Source organism: Miniopterus schreibersii (assembly GCF_964146895.1).
Source record: "Miniopterus schreibersii genome assembly, chromosome: 3".
NCBI lineage: Eukaryota > Metazoa > Chordata > Mammalia > Chiroptera > Miniopteridae > Miniopterus > Miniopterus schreibersii.
Genome location: NC_138103.1, coordinates 36,517,238 through 36,539,062, shown reverse-complemented (window position 1 = coordinate 36,539,062; position 21,825 = coordinate 36,517,238). Strand labels below are relative to the sequence as shown.

General features: G+C 41.2%; 1 protein-coding gene across 1 annotated transcript in view; it reads left to right on the top strand.

Annotated features, from left to right (window-relative positions):
• The window catches only part of LOC308555338 (zinc finger protein 474-like), a 62,002-nt gene extending 40,971 nt beyond the window's left edge, over positions 1-21,031 (top strand). Inside the window, exons 4-5 of the mRNA XM_081133511.1 lie at positions 11,242-11,422; positions 14,371-21,031. Coding sequence (XP_080989637.1) covers positions 11,242-11,422; positions 14,371-14,522 — 333 coding nt within the window. The 3' untranslated portion in view covers positions 14,523-21,031. The remainder of the gene's footprint in view (positions 1-11,241; positions 11,423-14,370) is intronic.
• Positions 21,032-21,825: the final 794 nt, after the last annotated feature.

Genomic DNA, 21,825 nt, shown 5'->3' with positions numbered 1-21,825 from the left:
CTGGCACATTGCCCACAACCAGACGATTCCTCCTGAGCAACAGCAGCTGGGCTGCGAGTGTCCTGAGAGACGGTCTTCCCTCCAGATGCGTTTCCATTCAGTGTAGGCCTCAAACTCCCGAATCACTCTCAGCTGTGTTTTCGGCATATGTCTCTGAGTTCTTTCTGCTCCCAGTGCAACTTGAGTATCAATATTTAGAATCCCATTGCTTTATTGGCTTCTGTGCAGTTGAAAAATGTCTGATTCAACCCAGATATTTGTAGACTGGCCATACCGCGCTTGTTACCAGTCACGCTCCATATGGGAAACAAAGTGCCATTAACACACAGGGCTGGTTTTAGGTGGAGTCCTGAGATGGGGTAAGGATTGTCGTGCCTATGTCTCGCGTGGCCACCACTGTAAAACTTTGTTTGCATCTTTAACCTGTACCATACAGATGAATGATCACAGCTGGGTGGTTTGAAAGTGTGTTAGGTGGAGCACCTTTATCTAATTTACTCAAAATCATGGTTCAAGCCAACCGGGACTGTTCCCTTTCAAGATGCTTTCTCACTTCTGGGCTCCTTGATTCTTCTTTGACTCTTAGGTTAATGAATGAACCCAGGGCATGTGGCTGTTTTGATGCAGGAATTGTTATAATGAAAACTAAAAAACAACACCATTATACTTTCTGCATTTTGTTTGTTTCCAAGCAAGGTGAGAAACATGTTACTTAGGGGAAAGAGCAGATATTTGCATACGTATTTGGTAATAAAAAAAATCACCTTTTATATTTTGACATGGCTGCTTGGGCAGAGCCCACTGAAATGGCCCCCTCAAAAAGAACAGGCCAACTGCGTCAATGACAGACAGCAAATAAATCAGCAAACTACTGCCTCCCAGTGAGCGAACTTGGAAGGTTTCCTCTCTGTTCCCTGGGAGTAGCAGATATGTAATTGTACTTGTGACCTTCTAGAGCCAAAACTCTCAGCTCTCTCTTCCTGAGGGGAATGAGCCTAAAGAAAATAATTTGGGGCTGGAAGAAGGTCAAGGACAAAGCGGAGGAAAATATAAAGGAATGAATAGTTTGAGGCAAAGGGACCCTTTCAATATTTCTGAAATCAACTGAAGAAAGCGATTCACTGACCTTTTTTGTCTTTTGTGCACACACGTGCGCGCGCGCACACACACACACACACACACACACTCATATCCTAAAGGGCCGTGAGGTTTCTCTTACTGACAGATGAGAAACCGGTGTCAGTTATGTTTCCAGCAGACCCGATGCCATGCCCTGGGGCACAGAAGAATAGGCCTGCTCCTCACAGCGTCCGTCTCTGCTGCGGGGCTCAGGCCTACGCTCCAGACCTGCCCTTTTCTGGATGGAATTGTATGGGAATGGCATTGCTGCCTCATGTACTTTCTCTGGCAGAATTTTAATGTTGGGGGGGTAGGGAATTCTCACTAAAATATTTTCTCATTTTCTTTTCCAGTTTTCTTCCATGTTTTTTTTCCTTTATTTTCTTTTTTTCAACTGGAAAGTTTCTTGAGAGACAAGTTAAAGGTTTAGAATCTCCATCACTTAAAATTATTCTCTAGTTCCTGGCAAAAGCCACTCGGACATATTATTTGATTTTGGAATTCCATCTGAGGATGTGCACTGCTGACTTGGAACCGGCCGCTCCTCACGAATGCGACAATGCAAAGCACTCCCCCAGCCGGGCCTGCTCGAATGGTTTTTAATCTGCTTTACTGAGAAACTCTATATAAACAATAAACTGCCTCCATTACACATGGGCAATCAAGGAGCTTCGGCTGTTTTATATACCTGTTACATCGCCACCATAATCGAGAGACAACCATTTCCATCACCCCCAAAGCTTCCTTACCCCCTTTATTCCTCCTTCCACCTCCAGCTTCCAGGCAACCCTTGATTTGATTTTTAATCACTACGGCTTGGTTTGGATTTTATATACAGTGGTCCCTTGGTTTTTGAATGTCTCCATTGATGAACATGTTGGGTTATGAACACCATAAACCCAGAAGTAAATGCTTCAGTTTCCGAACACGCCTCGGAAGTCGAACAGGCCCCGCGGCTTCCCCTGAGGGCAAGACCCTGAGGCCTAGCTGTGGGCTGTGGATGCCTTGGTTTTTTAATGTTTCAGAGCTCCAACAGGCTTCCAGAACTGATCACATTCAGAAACCGAGGGACCCCTGTAAATGGAGAGAGTAATGTACGCTTTTGTGTCTGGCTTCCTTCAGCAGAATGTTTCTGAGTTTCATCCATGTTGGTGCAAATAACAGCAGTTCTTTCTTTACTGCTGAGTAATGGTCCATTGGACGGTGGTATTATGATGTTTCCAGTTGTATTAGTGTTATTATCATCATTGAGAGTTCTTCAGTCTCTTTCAGTACAGGCACAACTAGTTCTTGTTTCTTGCATACGGACGAATCAAGATGTTTTAGTATGTGAAAACTATGAATTGCCCCCAGCTTCTTTCTTGACCTGATTCTGTCTCATAGATATTAAATCTTCAACCTTGCACTCAGGTCTCAACAAGATCAAGACACTTTACTTTTTTCATCGCCCTCTCTCTGCCTGACTCCCACAACAGCACAATACCTTAATGTGGTTGATGTAGCAATCTTGACATAGAAAGTACCAGCTTCTAGGCCAAATCCCTACCCAGCCACTGAACCATGGCTAGCTTCTAATGACATGAGGATGGAGCCTGGGGTCAGGACCAAGGTGGGAAGGTTGGAGGACACAGAAAAGATGCCAACACTGACTGTGCTCTCAAGGTCTGACCTGTTTCAGTCCCATGCTGAACAGACTGATTCTTGCTTTCACACTTCCTCTAATCAGTCTTTTCACTATGGACTCAATAGCTTTCATATTAATATACTAGAGCACTATTGAACAGCTGTTGAATAGATCATGTTGTTTACTTGAAGGGGTCCTCCCCACATCAGTACTGTTCTACCTATTCAATAAAACCACTTCAAATATCACCCTCTTCATTGGCTGCTGGTCAAAACTTCCCTTTTTTCCTACTTCTGCCTCCTATGGCACTCTGTCTTCCTATCATGGCACTTACAAATTTTGCCCTCTAATTTAATTAGTAGTTTGAGTGTTTGTGTTTATTACTAAAGAAAGCTAAGGATTGGAATTCCCCATAACCTCCAGCAAGATACAGGTGCTCTATTTCCATTTAAGTGCTTGTTGCTGGAAGGAGCAGATGAGTAAAGTCATGGAGACAGGAAAGCTGAGGACTGTGGCTTCTAGCTTGGGGAATGGAGCTGAGTTCGGTGTGGCTAGCAGACCTGTTTGCTTCATGGGGCTAAGGTTGGGCATGAGTGAAGTCAGTATAAAGTATTTGGCCTTTATTCTGTAGCCATGGGGAACCACAGAAATTCCTGTCACATTAGACAGGTCAAGTGTGCACAGAACATAGTGAAGTGCAGAGGGGAGGAGGGCAGGTGGGAGGCTGGAAATGTACGGTGATTTGTCAGTCCAGCCGCAATGAGTAACAAAGGACCCAAGGGATAGTGCAGTCGAGCCATCTCCCAAATTATCTTTTTGGCTGCCACTTTCAACACATGATGGCTAATACCATATGGTCCCATTTAGTTATTTGTGAATTTATTTTTTGACTAATGCAACCAAGCCAAGAAAACAAGCCTGAACAAAATTAAAATATCTACAAGAGCTATATTTAGATTATTTTATGGTTGAAGCAGACTCATGCTAAATCCTGTCCTCAGATTATTTTTCCAGGCCCTTGTTACTGCTTTTTAAAGTATTGGAGCAGAATTCTAGGACTTCAGTTGAGTTGCATCATACAAGTATCTAACTGATGTATATTCAACTATGCACAGTTGACACAATAGAATAATATATTTGAATAATATAATTTAAGATACTATAAATATTTTCATTTTGCATTATACTTTTATTTTATGCAATGCAAAGTTGTGTTCATCTCTAATATCATTTGTAATTTCAGTGACTAGTTAATTACAACATTAAACTGTATTCTATACAAAGCCTCGACTATCATCTTTTATCAGTTCAAGGAACTTTCAGAAAGTTGCTTAGGCTCCACTTGATTTTTCCTTTTAGGACTAATTTCTGCTTAAGTTTTGACTCTGGAGTTTACTTTTAAAAATTATTTTATTATTATTATAAAAATGACACAAATTCATTATAAAAACTTACGCCACTTGGAAAGTATAAAAATTAGCATTAAAATTACCCCCAAATTAGTTTGACCTTAGTGAATATCATTCCGGACACATCTCTATGTAGATAAACATATATATAAATTAATAGACATGCAGATTTTTTCATAGAAGTGAGATCTTCATATCCAAGTTTTTGTTAATAGAGGCTATATTTAATTTTATTGAATTTGACAAAAATAAACCAAAGTATAATTGATGATATTGCAGAACTTCAGAAAAATATTTTTTCACTAAAAGAATATTAGTTTTTAAAGGGCCCACTAAAGTTAAAAAACAAAGATAAATTATTAAAGGATTTGAAATTTTTAACTCCATTTTTTAATTTTATACTGTTTTAATTGACTGTTGGCCATGAAAGGTCCAAAGAACTTAATATCATTAAAATCTTTGCCTTGCCAATTTTTATAAACATTTTTATTTGTCAAGGTATATTTCTTTTATATTCTCTTCTCTAACCATAATTCCTATAGTCATCTTGCCTTGTTCTATATTTAAATGAATTCATTGGCAGTCTTATAGTCACAGCTTCAATATTGCTGAGCAATCTCTTGATTGCTTAAAATTTAGTAGTTGATTTTTTCAAAAAGGAATGGAAGCAGCCTGGCTGGCGGGGCTCAGTGGTTGAATGTCAACCCATGAACCAGGGGGTCATGGTTCAATTTCCAGTCAGCGCACATGCCTGGGGTTGTGGGCTCGATCTCTTGTAGGAGGCATACACGAGGCAGTCGATCAATGACTCTCTCTCATCATTTATGTTTCTCTCTCCCTCTCTCCCTTTCTCTCTCTGAAATCAACAAAAACATTATATATATATATATAAAGGAATGGAAGTAGAGTGACTATATAATTTATTGACTAAACAGGGACAGTTTAGAGAATAAATGACAATGGGTATAATAGGGACTGTTTTAGGCAAAGCAAGACTTAAGATCACCCTAAAGCCAGAAGTGGTGTATTTCATAAGTTTCTACGTGCTTCATGTCAGTACCTTTGAGTCATTTAAATGGTGCCAAATGGCTCCTTATACAAAGGCACATCTATTTGGAAAAAACATTTGGCTCTGACTAAAGGCCCAAAAGCTCACTTCCTGGAGTTAATGGATGAGTTTTACAGAGTCCACCAATCATTCAAAATTATATCCATAATTCTGTATACGTGTGTATTTTTCTGGGGAGAAGATCATAGTACTCATTAGGTTTTCAAAGGGGCATATTGCCCATAATTATCACTTACTAATATCTATTTCACATCAAATCCTCAAAAAGCTACATCTTTTAATTGTGTTCTCCTAACTCTCCTACAAATAATATTGCACAACTATAATCTCACACTATTATTACTTAGTATGTACTGTGGGGTTAATATAAGAAATGACCAAATGTAGAGTGTTTCTGATCTTTTATAAAACTGCTAGTAATGACTTCAATTTTAATTTCAATATCTCTTTTGTTATGATTCATGCAATAATAGTTAGTTAGAAATATTTTTTCCTTCTAATCGTTATACTTTCTCTATGAGCTCTATTTGTTATTGAGTTGTGTAGTTCACTGTGGTTCCCTTTCAGCCTAAGTTATCAGGGAGGGCAACGAGAGCTATTTGAAGCTATCTGAAATAGGCGTCCTAGTCCAGTTTTATGGAACTATGTCCATTCTTCTTCCAGCAACACCCCTTTTAAGTTTGTTCACCAAACCACCCTCTTTCGTGGTCCTTAGTCTTTCCCCCGTGCTTTAATGGTGGTATTATAGCTATTTTTATTTATTTATGTATTTATTTATTTTAAATATGCCTTTATTGATTTCCATGAGAGGAAGGGAGAGGGAGAGAGAGAGAGAAACATCAGTGATGAGAGTCATCGACTGACTGCCTCCTGCATGCCCCCTACAGGAGATTGAGCCCACAACCAGGGCATGTGCCCTGACCGGGAATTGAACCTCGATCTCCTCGATCATAGGTTGATGCTCAACCGCTGAGCCACACTGGCTGGGCTATAGCCATTTGTTTTAAATTGTAAAAATGAATGGACAGATGACAGATCATCTACACTAAGTAGGAGAAAAGTTGTTAAATGTTCACTTCCCTTTGCATTGCACAGTCCTGGCCTAAAAGATTGAACACACGGTGTTCCTGACAGAGAAAAGACATTAACGGAAAGAAAAAAATGCTGCATGGAAAGTAAAATGGTAATTCCAATAGTGGCCAGCAAAGTGATTGAAAACATATGAAAGTTAGTGGATTCGAGTTGAAAGAAATGCACACATGAAAGCTTTCCCTGAAGCGTTCAAGGGCCTCTGTCTGTATCCAGCCTCAATAGACTTTCCCAGGAACAAAGAATAACCGCAAACTTGTGATGATCCCCAATAAATTTTGTGTGTAGGGCATGTGGTTTCCCTCTTCCCAGAAACAGTTCACACCTGACATAGCACTATGTCGATTCAGGATTGACTTTTTAAAAAATCTTCTACCTCAGTGTTAAAAACGTAGTACCTCTCCCCAAAAAGATCTGAAATGCTGACAGGAAAACTGTTGATGGAATCTTTGGCTCTGTAGGAACTTCAGACTTACCCGCTCCCCCTTTGCCTTCCTGCGATTGCACTTTCCTGGAGCTGGCAGGCCCTGGCAAGGTCCCGTGCAGACAGATCCTTGTGCAAACCTTCCAGGCCCAGCCTTGCTCTGTTAGGCTGTGTCCCAAGAAAGGCCTCTGCCCCTTCTGCCAGGCCTGTGGTCTCCTCTTCCTCCCCATGCCCGCACATCCGCTTCCATCTGAAAACGGGACAGAGACTGAAGGGGAAAACTTTGGCAGTTGGGATACTGGCAAGAGCCACAAGTTGGAGCTTGTTTCGCTTTCCCTGGAAGTTTCAGATTGACAATCGTGAAATTAACGAAAAATAGAAGAGGGTCTCTTATCTCTATTCAGACCCACAGGGATTCATTCTTCTCTTCTGCTGTGTCTGGGCTGCTCGCACTCCCCTAGAGCATGGCTTAGGAGTGAGATGTTCAAAACCCAAGAATATGGAATACGTTGCAGGTTCAACTGCAGTTCAACCACAAATACAGAGCACGCGGCATGCTTTGGAAAATGTAATATAGAACATCTTAGACTTTTTATGGCATTAATTTTCTCCCACATCCCTTTAAGTTATTTTGTGCATGTCTTCTGGCCTCTGTGTCTGCCTGTTTTCTTCTAATGTCTCCTTCCAAAAGAAACCTTTTGACAATGTGACGTGAATGCCTTCATTTCTGACCCGTGCCATTTATTTCACTTATATGCTTGGTTAAGTACTGGATTTGGCTCATACTTTCCATATGGAATTTTAATAAATTCATTACTCTCAAAGCAAAAAGAATAACCTCATTTTTAAGCTGAAAAACCTGCATTTAATTAATATTTCAAGTAAATAAACGTAAAAAATAGTAAGAAACTTTTGGATATTTTGAAAATTATTGCTTCTGCTTAATTCTTTCATTTAAGTCTTGAATTCCACTAATATTTTAAGTCACTTTTTAGATGTTAGGTGCTAATTGGCTAATAACAAGGAAGGATTAACAACTATTTAGTTATTTTGATTAATCCAACCTATTGCCATAACTCAGGACAGAATAATAGAATAAAAATACTCTACATCAAATTAATGTGCTTTTTAAAAAACTTAGATCCTCAAGTGAGTGACTTCATTTTCCACTTTGCTTGGTCAATATTAATTGCGGATTTGCTCATCTAGAATCTGTTCTTTCTGCTTGGCTGTGCAGAAATCATGTTTTTTCTTCTGATTTCAATCATCCTCTGTGCCCCCTCCACTGCAGGTGTAGCCTCCAACAGTCTTAGTTAAAAGCAGGCTGATTCTAAAACATACTTTACCATGTTTTATTTCCCCAAAGAAGACCACACCACCAACTTAATTTCTGCTTTCATGCCACCCAGTGCTACTTAAGAACATACTGGAAAAGGTCACTTAATTTCACTAAAATTTCTTGCACCTCGACATACCTGGGTCTTTTCTGTTATTGGGTACGTGTTCTTCCCTCATTAAATCACTATTACACTTCTCGCAGTGCCCGATCCCAGTCTTTTCCCCTGTTCTTTCTCTCAGAATTTGAATCTCTTTGTGCTCTGAAGATCCCTTTGCCTCATTCTTAAAAGACTCAGTTCAGCTTCCTGAGCTCCACGAGTGGCTCCCTCTCTGCAGCAACCTTTCCCTAACTTCATCCATTTCCTATTCCTTCCCCTTCCTCAGGCTACCGTTGCCAATGACACCTTTGATTACATCTCCTCCTGCCTCCTCTGAGGCCTTTTTAAAACTGGTTATTCCTTTCCTCTTAGGCCTGCAGTCTCTCTTTCTGCCAAAGACACTCCTGGCCTAAAAACACCACCACAAATCTTTCTTCGAGGCTGCTTATCTCTCACATTTCCTCTCGGCAAATTTTTTGGATGTGCATTCCTCTTCTCCTCTACCTGATGTTTATTTAACTCCTAAAAATTTAGTTTTGTTCTTACACTCCGTTGGAACTGAACTCTCAAAAGTCACTGATGTATAATCTATATTTGGTAACCAAAGCTAACGATCTTTTCCAACCCCCATTCCTCGCTGTAACATTTGACACCATCTTTCTGGAAATCAAAAGTGTTTTCAGAATCCTGAATGGAGTTGTTTTTTGGTCTCCATTCCCTGGTTCTTTAACAGCAAACTTGAACCTTTATCTCTTTAGACTTCCATTTCCCTTGCCCAATCTTGTAGATATTCTCCCAAAATTTTTTCTCCAAACAAACTCTATATACTGCTTTTCTGGAATTTTCATGGTTTTAGATGTCTTTTCTGTGTGAACAGTTCTGAAGCCCATCAATCCTGAATCACAGGCCTCTATTTTCTGTTTAGGCTGGATTTATTCATGTTTAAATTCTACTAAGTGAAACGCAACAGGTCCAAAACAAGTTCTAGATTTTCCTTCTTCCCCAACCTGTCTTTCTTGATGGCCCCCTTTCAGTAGTCACATCACCCTCTTTCTTGTGACCTAGAATCAAACATGGGTGTTCTCCTGGACCTATGATTTCATTACCCCCAGAGCCATGAGTGTTCAAGCTGAGATATGCGGCCCTGCTAGCCTGTTAGATACATTACAACTGGGCTAACTTTCTTGAAATGCAATGATAGGTTATTCCCCTGCTTAATGGTTTCCTATTATTTTGGTTTTCCTAAATAATTTTTACTTGCTTTTTAATCTCTCAGCTTTAATTTCCCATATATTTATGCATTCTCCCTACCTTTTCCTCTAGATCCTTTCACATAGAATTATTTAAAATAATTATTTTTAAAATAAGTATTTTAAAACCCTGATAATCCCAATATTTAGGCCATACCTGGATCTGGTTGCACTCAAGATCTGACAGTGATGGACCCTAATTTCTGTGTGTGTGTGTGTGCGTGCATGTGCACACTTTATAATTTTGATTGAATGCTGGACATTGTAAGATTCTGAGGTAAATTGTACTTATGCCCAGAAATGAGTATGGCTGTTCTGTCAGGCTGCGAGTGTAAGTGGTTGTGTCAATGTAGTCTGTAATTTAGCAAGGTCTGGACCTTCTCTTTGCTTCAGTTATGTTCAAAATACTATAGCCTTTAAATTCCTCCAGTGGTAAACTGCCTCTGCCTTGTACTTAGTGTAAGGCCTGGAGCCAGAGGGCTCCTCCCAGTCCTCCTGCTGCACCCTTAGACTCCTGTGGACCCGACATGCCTGCACCAGAGTCCTTCTTATCGTTACGCCCTCCAGCAGTAGGCTGCTCTTATCTGGCATTCAGTGCAAGGCCTGATTCTCTACCTCTACCCTAAGATTTAGGCAGGCACTGTGTTCTTGACTTGGCAATGGTTTCTCTCAGTGCTCCTGCCTCTCTCCAGTGTCACCCGGTCACCTCCTGTTACTGGGTTTAAGACCTGGTAGATGGGAAAGCGGGGTTCACAGTGGTCTGTCCTGCCCCTTTATGAGGCAGGCAATTGCTGTCCATACTCATGTAAAGTTGGAGTGTGGGGTGTCTTCTCTTGGTTCTGCTGATCCACCATCAAACTTAGGCAGTCCCTTTAGTTCATTAATTTATCTTGCAACTTAGAGTCTCCGATGGGCTCAAAAATTGTGATTCTGCAGGTTACCTGATTTGGTCTCATTGTTTAGATGGAAGCAATATCTCCTGTAACTTTCAATATCTTAGACAGAAGGAGAAGCCCCCTAGTGCATTTTGTCCTTAACTCTGCCTTAGATTTCGTTCTCCCAGAGGACAGATGCTAAGAAAAGAATTTGAGTTCAAGTAATTTATCTAGGAGGTGATCCCAGGAAACCCCCCAGGAAAGCAGTGGGAGGAGAGATGGGGAAGAGAAGGGCTCCTACATAGTGTGTTAATGAGCGATTGGGCTGCAGTCCCAGTGGGGACCTCTGGAAGACTCTGGAATCAGCCTTAGGGAGGAAGCTGGACATTCATCTAATTTCCACCTGTAACTGATCAGCTGCTCTCCCTGTGTGTGGAGCCTGCTCCTGGTCAGAAACGGCAGAGAAACACAGGAGCTTGCGTAGAAAGTTGTTTACATGAGAGGATGTGGGCAGGTGTAGCACTGTTACAAACTCTCCAGTGGCACTTATCACATTATTTCTCAGACACATTGGTGTACCAGACCCTGGTGTTTTTGAGAGGATGATTCATAACTAATTTATCATTGAATTCTCCCATCGTGGAGGAGAATAGTCAGAAGACAATATTTATTAAATGAAAAAATATATTTTATAAAGTACCAATATATAGAATTCTGCTTAGCTCATCTTTATTTTCTATCCTTCCCCAAAAAATTCACATTCTCACCCCACCCAAATTACTCAGATAATAGAACTTGGTTCTCTTAATTTCCAAAAAGGTGAACTTTACCAGCCTAATTGGAGTTTTTAAGAAACATATTGATTTTTTAGCTAATTTGAATGCATTATAACTTTAAAATCTAATTTCCTAAATATTACCTAACAGGCATTTTCTGTTATTTGCAGCCAACAATGATTAGGCGTCCACCAACAATCATTTGCTACATTTGTGGTCGTGAATATGGAACAAAATCTATTGCCATTCATGAGCCACAGTGTCTGAAAAAATGGCATCATGAAAACAATTCGTTGCCTAAAGAGTTGAGGAGACCAGAACCTAAAAAACCTGAAGTCAGGACCATTACTGGTAAGTTTTTGAACGAAAAGACTTCAGCATAAGGAGAGACTTTTCTCTCTAAACTTATAAGAGTAGAAGATATTCTTTTTCTCTCTGGTTCACACAACTGAAATCAGCAATATTTACTGTCTTGGCTATAGCCGAATAGGAAAAATAGTTCTGGAATGCCCGCCCAAAGTGTTGTCTTCAGATGCTGAGACATAAAGACACTACATCCTGGAAAAGCTATGCAAGAAGAAGAACCCACTGGAATTTACATATTTCTCAAAAGTTACTTTCGTATATATCAAACATAATATTTAAAAACCATGAAGCTTAAAAAACCTTTGGGACATCTGGTGACATGTTTTCAAATATGAATGCATCTTAGAGTTTGTAGAACAGGGCTACCAAACTCAAATGCTTACAGGGTATACTAATCAGGTTCCAAAATTGAATAAATTGGTCCATGCATGAAAAAGGGGACAGTGAAAGCTATGGTGAGCTGGAAAGTGCTGGCTCCCTCTAAAGTAGACAGATGCTGCCCGGCTGGCGTGGCTCAGTGGCTGAGCATTGACCTGTGATCCAGGGGATCTCGGTTGGATTCCCTGTCAGGGCACATGCCTCAGCTGCAGGCTCAGGCTCGATCCCCGGCAGGGGGCGTGTAGGGGGCAGCTGACCTGATGCCTCTCTCTCCTCATTGATGTTTCTATCTCACTCTCACTCTCCCTTCCTCTCTCTGAAATCAATAAAATATGTTTTGAAAAAGTAAAATAAAATAGAGATATAGAGAGATGTTGCCCTGTTCCAGCTGGTGTTGTCATTAAGAAATTTAGCACAGTGTGGTCACACCTTTCAAAAATCAAAAGAAACTGAAAATCTAGATATCTATATGAAATGTCCAGATTTTTAAAATTTTGCCATTAGTACTTTGTTAAGCAGTACAAAAGCCAAATGAAAGTGGAACTCCATTAAGCACGCTGCATGACCTTGTTACGGAGCCTTATGCATTTCATTTAGGGTATGAGAATAAAGTAGTTCAGAGAATATTTTTGCCATACGAGCTCCGACTTTCTCATGTCTACCATTGTCATATTCTCATTTGAACCCCTAACTCCCTTCAAAAGAATATCATTCTTGGTTTAAAGAGGAGTATTATTTAATTCAGTCATTCTCCCTATGTAGCCACAGAGTTGCAGAGCTGGAAGGTACCTTGTAGGTTATTTAGTATCATTTAGTCCAAAGCACTTATTAGAGATGTGACTAAAGAGAATTTTTAACAACCCACGGAATGGAATTTAGATCATCATAATAAATTTCTAGATGCTTCCAGAATTCAACTATTCACAGTTCTTGCTTAGAGAAGGACTCTGAGTAGAGATGGGAAAAGAGCTCAAGATGAAAATATCCATCCACTGAAATTAGAGCATTTGCCTACAAAGAGATTGTTTGCCTTACTGGAACTCTCCTACCGATTCTCATTTGGTATCAAAAATGTGTTTCCTTCACTTAATATGTATAACTTTCTCTGCTTGAGCATAATTATCACAAGTCTAGAAGAGGTGAAAGAAACAACCATTTTGGAAGCCCTGGTGGGTTCATTCTTCTGCTATTGCCTACAGATGGAAAAACTAGGCCCTATAACTGCACCCCCTGTAATTTTCCTGTTGGCCTTGGGTTGTTTTTGTTTCTGAAGAAGTCCTTCGTCTCTAGGCCAAGAGAATTCCCATTACTACTCCACCTTGTGGACTTACTGTAATCGTAGAGTTCAAATAACCCTTCCTTCAGACCCAGAGTCAGAGCCCTCTGTGAACACTTTTAGAGGTGTGATGAATCATCTTACAATGAATACTCTGGAATTTTTAGTCCATATTAAAACTTATGAGTAAGAAGAAAGTCAGTGCCTTTCTTTTTGCAACAGTTTTCAAAGCACTCAAAAACACTCCCATATCCTATGTAGAAAGTGATACTTTATCCAAAGGAGAAATACTAGGTTTGCTGTAGTTTACTAAATTTTCCATGAAGAAAAAAAAAATAAAAAGAATATTAGGAGTAGGCATGTTAAGGAATCTGAGGTTTGCTATGGTTGTGTGAACCATTAGACAGAAATCATCTGAGAATTGCCTGGGCTTTAACGAGGAAATATATGCTATGAAAATGATAAAAAAAACTGTTAAATATTTTTGAGTGCCTGGCTACACTTTGGGGGCCTATTTTGGGAGACTCTAAGACATAGTCAATTTAATGTACTAAAGTCGTTCTATTTAAATAAGGTTCATTAAAGCTAAATCCCACACTGTTTCTCTAAAACAAAGCCATATGCCTTTTTTCCTGCACTCTGCCAGCGAAGATTATACATCTTTCAGCTGTCTCCTTTGTTTTCCTAAGGGCACCCCTTTTCGTCAGATTAACTATTCTGTTTTCATTCTTCACTTTAATTACTTAAGGAATCTCTGAGTTTATGGCCTTAAAGACATGATAAATTTTTATGATATAATTTATCTTAAATTCACTCTCAACTGTCAGTGTTGGCCTCTAAAAACATTCCACTGAAGGATTACGGAAGGGGAAAATACAAATACATGTTCCCTTTCCTATGTAAGTTTATATTTAGAGTCAACCGAAAGAAGGCCAAAAGTTATATTTGCAAGATAATGCGTAAGCAAAGATGTTAATAATTAGTAAAGAATGCACAGCATAGCACAAAACAATGTCTTTCCGTTTTAAAATCCAGCGTGTGGAAGGCCTCTGGTTCGTAGCTAACTTTACTCAACCCTGGAGTGAACAGCACTTTTTTTTTTTTTTTTTTTGGCCAAAGTAATAGGATTTGTTTAAAAGCCTCAGTCAACAGGTATTTCCTGAAAATGTTTTCCATAAAAAAGTAGACTATGGTTCTCCACCACGAAAACGGGCCCATTTCACCTTTCTCTTTCCCCTTCCTTTCTCTCTTGTTGTTCCTTTGTTCTTTAACTTTGCAGCCAAAGGCTTCTACGATCTCGATGCCTTAAATGAAGCTGCCTGGACAAGTGCCCAGAGCCAGTTGGTTCCCTGCAACATCTGTGGGCGCACCTTCCTGCCAGACAGGCTGATTGTTCACCAACGATCCTGTAAACCAAAAGTCGCCAAGTAAAGCCCTTTCTCCCTAGACAGTGCTGCAGGAGTTAAATCCTTTGGAAAGAGATTTGGGTATGGCGGGAAGGATCAATGAAAAGTGGAATGGATCAAAGGCCGGCTAGCTCGGGAAGCCCCAGCGTGCTGGTGGCATGCGTGTGACCACCGCATGGGGGCAAACGCTTGTGCATGTCACACTGGGGGCCATGCATGGCACACTCTTGTCAGAGTCACAAGTGGGCTGCCCTTCATCAGACCTGGCATTTTGTCTCAAGGAAATGTCAGAGCCAATTGTTCAGAGCCATATTTCTCCCATTCTATTTTCCTGAGTGAGATTTTGAACCTCACAATCGGGACTATTCTTCAGTGAACAGAGGATTTGGGTGGCAACTTTGGGCAATTGCTTAGTCCCAGGCAAAACTGGATTCCTTCCCATCCCTGTGCTGATTGAAATAACATGCCACTCCCCGCTTCCTCTGATCCAGGGAAGTGTTTTTCATTGAGCTATTGATTTGGAACCTTCTTTTCTCTAGAAGATCATTCAATGGGAGAGACATTCAAAAAAAGGCTGAGGACTTATAACACTGGAACCATATCTAACGCATATTCTCTTACTAAAAGTGAAAAAATGCAACAGGGAAATTTCAGAACCAGTGCCAGCCTCATATGTCAGGAGATTACTGCAGTGCGATTCATCAAATGGGTGGAGGCCCCTTCCTTCTATAGGAGAAGTCCAGCGAAAGTTCTCCACGCCCTCGGAGGGGCTTATAGGTGTTTTATTGTTGAGGTCTAAATGCCTGCCAGGAAGTGTTGTGCCTCCCCACCCAAGGGCCATGCACAGTAAGTGGGTTGTGAAACTGCTCTGTGTTTTAGAGTCCTTGAGTGTGGATAGAGGCAGGGCTGTCCTGGGAGGAGGCCAAGGCCGGGGAGCTGCTCTGCCCAGGAAATTCTGCTCCCCCAGGCAGCGCTGTTTCGTCTGGACTCCCAGCAGTTTTGCTTGAGGCCTTTGTTCATTTTATGGCTGAATTTCAGGGCCATTCTGGATCCACTAGGTTCCTGCAAGCTTGCATTCATAGCCGTGCACAGCACAGTTAGCCCCCAATTGTACAAGCAATGTTCCACCTCATGTTTTGGTCATATATCTCTGAATTATAAAAGGTTAGGTTAAGAGAATGGTGCCAATCACTCAGTTTTTTTCTGCCTGTTCCAAAGGAAGCAAGAGATGAACTTTTAAAAAAGTCTTTAGATTTCCCTCCAAGAACATTATCATCTTGTGAAAGACATAGCATTTAATAACTCACAGTAGATGGTTTAGTTTTGCTAACAAAAGTGATAACATCTAATATATAGTAATTATACTGTGGGTCAGGCACTGTGGTTAGTGCTTCCTATACATCAGTTTAGATAAATCTTATGTTAGCCCTACATGTAGATAGCAGAATCCTTATTTTACACATGAGGAAATGGATACCTAGACTAAACAGTCTCTCTGGGTCTCACTGAGCTTGAGTTCAGGGATGGAGTAGGAAAGCAAACTCAGAACTGTTGGAATTCCAAACCCATAATCTCATCCATTGCCATTTATAGGCTAGATACCACCATTAATTATACTAATTAGACTAACATGAACTGACAAACGTGAAAAGGTTTGTACAGTGTTTAGCAACTACAGCAAATGGGAAAGTTAGCCTGCTTACTACAGTTGCCCGCCTGTCTGGATTTATCCTAAACAGAGGTTAAAACAAACATTTGAACAGTGTGGTATTTCAAAAGACACTTCTGCGTTCTGCTAATGTCCAAAGTCCAATAGCAGGGAAATAAAGAAAAAGTTCTGGCCTCAACTTGGAAAAGAATTGCCACTCAGGGTTTTAAAAAGAGGCTCTTGGGCACTTAGCTTTCACAGAATGACAAAAGATAAAACAAACCAAAAACCCCTACTTTATCTGTAGGAATGATCAAGCCTGTGAGTACTTAAAGTGGTGGAAAAAGATGAGCTCTTGTAGGAATTGTGACTCCAACTGTGAGCCAGCATGAGGTCCATCTGAGGGCTGCCTGAGGGACTGCATTTCAGGTGCCCCTCCTCTGGCCAGAAAATATTCCATGGAATTAAGTCTGGAGCAAGCTCCCTTCTAAGTGCTAACCAGGCTGATCCTGTTGAGCTTCTGGGATGAGACAAGATCAGATGTGTTCAGGGTGGTGTGACCCTCGCTGTGTGCTTTGGAAGGAGTGGTGACAGAAGAAAGGAGGCGGCTGCTTCCGGGGGGGTCTAGCCCCTGGCCTAGTGACCCAGGGAGCTTAAAGGCAGCCCAGTGAGGTTGATGACGTTTTTAGCATAAGAATTACACAGAATTTCTGTCCTGGACTCCTGTAAAGCAAGTGGCTTGCTGGCCGCTGCCCCCCGAGGTAAATCACTGAGACACAGTCGGTGTTTCCCAGTTTGGCCTGTAAGTCCCAGTGGACAGCACCACAGGCCCCATTGGCGTCTCTGCTGTGGGGCCCTGGCGCCTGCGGGGGCTGTTGTTTTCACACATACTCCCTGTCCTGGAAGCCAAATAATAAAAATAATAATGATAATAGATATAAATCTGGAGGAAGCTCAGTTGTAATGACATCACTCTAAGAGTTCCCACCATTATCAAGGCAAGTCAGCAAAGTCCCACCATTAATAGCACAGAGCTCACCTGCTCTCTGCCCACTGCCCTCCCGTCAGCTCACATCTGTGCAGATCTTTGTATTCTCAGAAGAAAATGGTTCTGTTGACAATGATTGGCACCTCCATGAGCCATGACTTTGAACCTTGAAATGGTTCCCTTAGATACTGTCCTAAATGATAAAGAGCAGATACTACATGAAGGTCTCAGAGCTTTTACCCTCACCCAGGCAGTTTCTGATCTGGGATATAATGTTGTTACAGGCATCAACAACAATGTCATTCCCTCACGGTTCTATTAACTGGTGCTGCACAAACTTGAATTGAATTCTCCTCTAGCTGAGGTTATTGGAAGACTTCCAGGACTTTTTGATGCTCATTTTGTGTACTGATTTCACATCAAAGATGCAGGGCATATCCTATAAAAAGGGCCCACTGGGGACTGAACAAGCATGTCCTAGGAAGGGGAACAGAAAGAAAGAATCTACTGTGAGTAAGCATGGACATCTGTTAGAGCTCCATATGGGAGGTTTTCAGGCAGCCTTATCAAGCAACCTTGGAAGTATTTCCAAGTGGGGTCCCAGTATTTCCAAGAATGGCTCCCAGATGATACTGCTTCACCCTGAGTCCTTCATGGAAAAAGAAGCTGCTACTGTCAAGCAGACCCATTTGTGAACAGGGGAGAGATTGAGGGCAGATATGCAAAGTCCGGAACCCCTGAAAACCCGAAAACAGCCGTTGGTCTTTGTGTACTTGTCTGCTTCCAACATTAGTAGCATTTTTTCTTCATACCCTTGTCTAAACCAACTCATATGGCTTTAATCCAGTATCAGATTAAAGGGCAGGAAGTTCAGCCCTTTCCCTTCCCAATGCTGAGGGGTCCATTCCCTCTTCTGGCGATGGTCCATCTTCTTTTATCATTGATTACTTTCCTACTGACTCACTCTCTGGCCCACATGAACTGCTGTGCCTGTTTCTGCCCTGCCCACTCTCTGTGAGCATTGTGACCAGAAATGAAAAAAAAAAAAAAAAAAGATTTCCCTGCACTTGGAAGAAACAGCACAAATGAAAAGCAGTCGAGTTTCCAGTGGGGGCCAAATGGGGTATTGTAGAAAGAATGTACACTGGGTAAAACTTGGCCCTCACAGGATAGTACACCTTTATGCTCAGCTCTTTTAATATTTTGTTATAAAAATGTTTAAATAGATACACTCCCAGGGAAAAGTTTCATGCTCTCTATATCCAGGCAAACATAGTTCTTGACATCCCACTAAGATTGAGTTTGAATGGTTTAAATTTCAAATACTAGTTTTTGGGTATAAGAGGAAGATGGTGGTGTCAGGGAGAGGTGCTGGGTGCTCTGATAATGCCTTTTAATTCTACTTCTAGAAACAAGATTAAGTCAGCCTGCTTATAATCCACCTGCAAGTGTGATAAAGAAACCTGACCTAGGCTTTGGGAGGGCTGGGTCCTATCATTGAGTTACACTGATCACCCTTCAGGCCAACATTTTTCGTATGATTCTTAGTTGAGAGTGTGTTAAACACAATAATGGCCCCCAAAGATGTTGATTCCCCTAATCTCCAATACTTGTGACGATGTTGCCTTACACGGTAAAAGAGACTGCAGATGTGGTTAAGGTTATGGGCCTTATAATGGGAAGAGAATCTGAGATTGTCTGGGTGGGCCCAGTCTAATATAATGAGTCCTTAAAAGAAGAATAAAAAGGAAAGATAAGGGTGAGAGAGATGTCAGCATCAAAAGGATTGAACACCCCGTTGTTGGTCCTGAGATGTAGGGAACCATGCGCAAGGACCAGAGAGAAGCCTCTAGAAGTTAAGGGCAGCCCCAGCATGCTACCAGCAAGGAAACTGGAACCTCGGTCCTATAACCACAGGGAACTGGATTCTGCCAACAACCTCGATGAGCAAGGAAACGGATTCTCTCCGGAGCCTGTGGAAAGAAATGCAGCCCAGCCAACAACTTGTTTTTATATGTTGAATCCAGCGTTGAACTGCTGACCTACAGAACTATAATAAAATATATGTTTGTTGTTTAAGCTACTAAGTTTGTAGTAACTATAGACAACTAGCAGAAGCAGCACCTATGTGGTATAGGGTAGGACCAATAAAACTTTCTATTGATAAGAGAAGCAGAGCCCTCAGCTCCGTGAGGGATGCTGCCCACCTCCACGGCTTGCATTGGTGAAGGGGGACCATAGCCAACAGTCGGGCAGAGAGCCCAAGATTTGCTACCCCTGAATACACAGCTGTTGCCCAACATGTATAAATTCTGGATGTAGATATTTAATATTTAATCACTGTAATTTTAATGTTCTGTCAATATTTTCAACCATAAAATGGATTCTATCATGTCTACATACTTGTTTTCAAAACGAGTGGACAAGTGCAGTTGAATTATTTGATGATTGACTTTTAGTGCCAGTGACCCCATAACCTCACCCTGCCCACCTATTTCTCCTTTCCATGAGCTACAGAAGGAAAATACCTGCATAAGCTGAAATAGTAGATGGTAATTTTTAGAGGAATCTCTAAATAAGGTACTGACTGAAAAATAGTCAAAACACCCAAACTTTGAAAGTGCTGATATGGTGTGAACAAATCCCAAAGTTATGATCTTCACTAGGGGTTTTCTGAGGGGCCATGTGCACATCTATAAAGTATGTTGGACCATCAAATGAATTACTCAAAGTCTAGGGAAAGGGTGAGCCAAAGCACCTGATTTGAGGACCAACATTTAGCAAATTATCAAGAAGAAATTTTCCTTCAATGCCTTCATCTCTCCTCTTTGAACCTTCTGCCCTTCCCCTTCACTCTTTAAGATTTCTCCATATCCCACCGTTCCACCTTCCACTGACTACTGCCCAGACTTCTGTTTCTGTTGGAACAAAAACTCAAGTGCTCCATCCTCTAGATATTCCCCCATCTCTCCCAGTCTGCCCTTCAACATTTCACTGCCTGGGTCTCTTTCTCAATTCTTCATTAGGTATTTCATTAAAAAATAAATGCAAGAAATTCATCTATGTTAAGGCGGTTCATGGGCAACTATGGTTTAATGTGTTATCATCCTTTTCAGGTGATACAGTTTTAAAAGAAGTTTCCTAGAAGTATTATGTCTTTATCCAAAACAAACCATGTGGTGAAATTTTAGACAAAATGTTGAAGTGGAAGTCAGGAAGGCACAGGGAGTGGGCCTCTTCTTGACCATTAGTGTCCTTTATCACAATAACAAGGCGCCTCTGGTAATTCCTCATCTGAGTCAGGGCATCTCTAATAGAGTATCCATTAACAGCTTGCATTAAGGTGGGCTAGCTGCTGTAACAAACAGACCCAAAACAGTATAATGGTTTCAATAACATGGAAGTTTCTGTCTTGCTTTGAAAAGGTCTGGGGCAAGTGAACAATCTAATGACATGTCCCTCCTTCATGAAATCATTCAGGGCCCCAAGCTGATGAATTCTCTGCCATTTTCAATGTGTGACACTCAAAAGTTGCCCTGGGAGGTCCCCTTTCAGCCTAGCCACAAGGAAAAAATAGCATGGAGTTACACATTTTGCAGGTTTGTACCACCCAGTCCTGGAAGAAATGCTCACACTCATCGGCTAAATCTCAGCCACGTGGTGTACCCAAGTGCAAGAGAGGCTGAACATGGTGTTCTCACTGCAGCAGCTGGAAGTAGAGGTGAATGGGACTTGGAGGATCCAGTAGCAGCCTTGCCGTGCACCTCAAAGGTAAAGCTATCCTTGGCTTTTTGTTAGGGGACCACTTTCCCTCTTGTGGGAAATTGACAAAATTTGGGCACAAACCCAGGAGGACAAGACACTGTTCTTACCATCAAGGCAGACAAGATTGATAAATTAAGACAAAAAGAGTGAAACTAAAAAAATTGCAGCCATTTTTATATATCAGGAAGAGCAGTATCAATTTTTGAAGGAAAGATTTTTATTGTTAATTGTTTGAGTAAACACTTTTAAGGGCATTTTAAATATGCAATGTTTAGTCCTTGGTTTAGTCTCCTGAGGATGGGTGCAACAAAGAGGAGAGAGACAATTTTGCAAAACAATGTGAATGGCTACCTTCAGAGTGGGTAGAGCTCCAATTTGGGGGAATTATTGAGTACACACTGGCTTTTCATCCTCTAGCTAAGGCCTGTCAAAAAATAAATGGGAGTTTTGGACTAGGTCAAGGGGAACTCCCACTCATAGGAAGAGAAACTGAAACTATAGCAGCATGTCAGCAAGACTGAGGTGGGAGGCAGCAAGTAGGAGACTCTCCACATTGGGATAAGGCTGGTGGATTTAGGAGCAGTGATCACTGTAACCAAGTTTTAAATGTTCATTTCCGGCATTCTAATTCTTTATATTATTTTCAAACCTTCAATCTGCACTATTGTTAGCTGTGTTGGGGTGTGGGGTGGAGTTGTGAAATAAGAGGGGAGTCAAAGAGAGAAAGCACTTGAAACTGCACGGACCATGCCAAGCGGCAGTTAGGAGCAAAGGATGGCAAGCAACAGCCAAGGCAAGTGCATACTCTCCGGTAATTCTCAGAATCGTCTGAGTAGAGAACTGGGATTTCTGATATCATCTAATGGGGGCTTAGATCTTGGTTATTTGGCTGGTAAAGAGGTACGCAACCCTGGAAGGCCGGAGAAC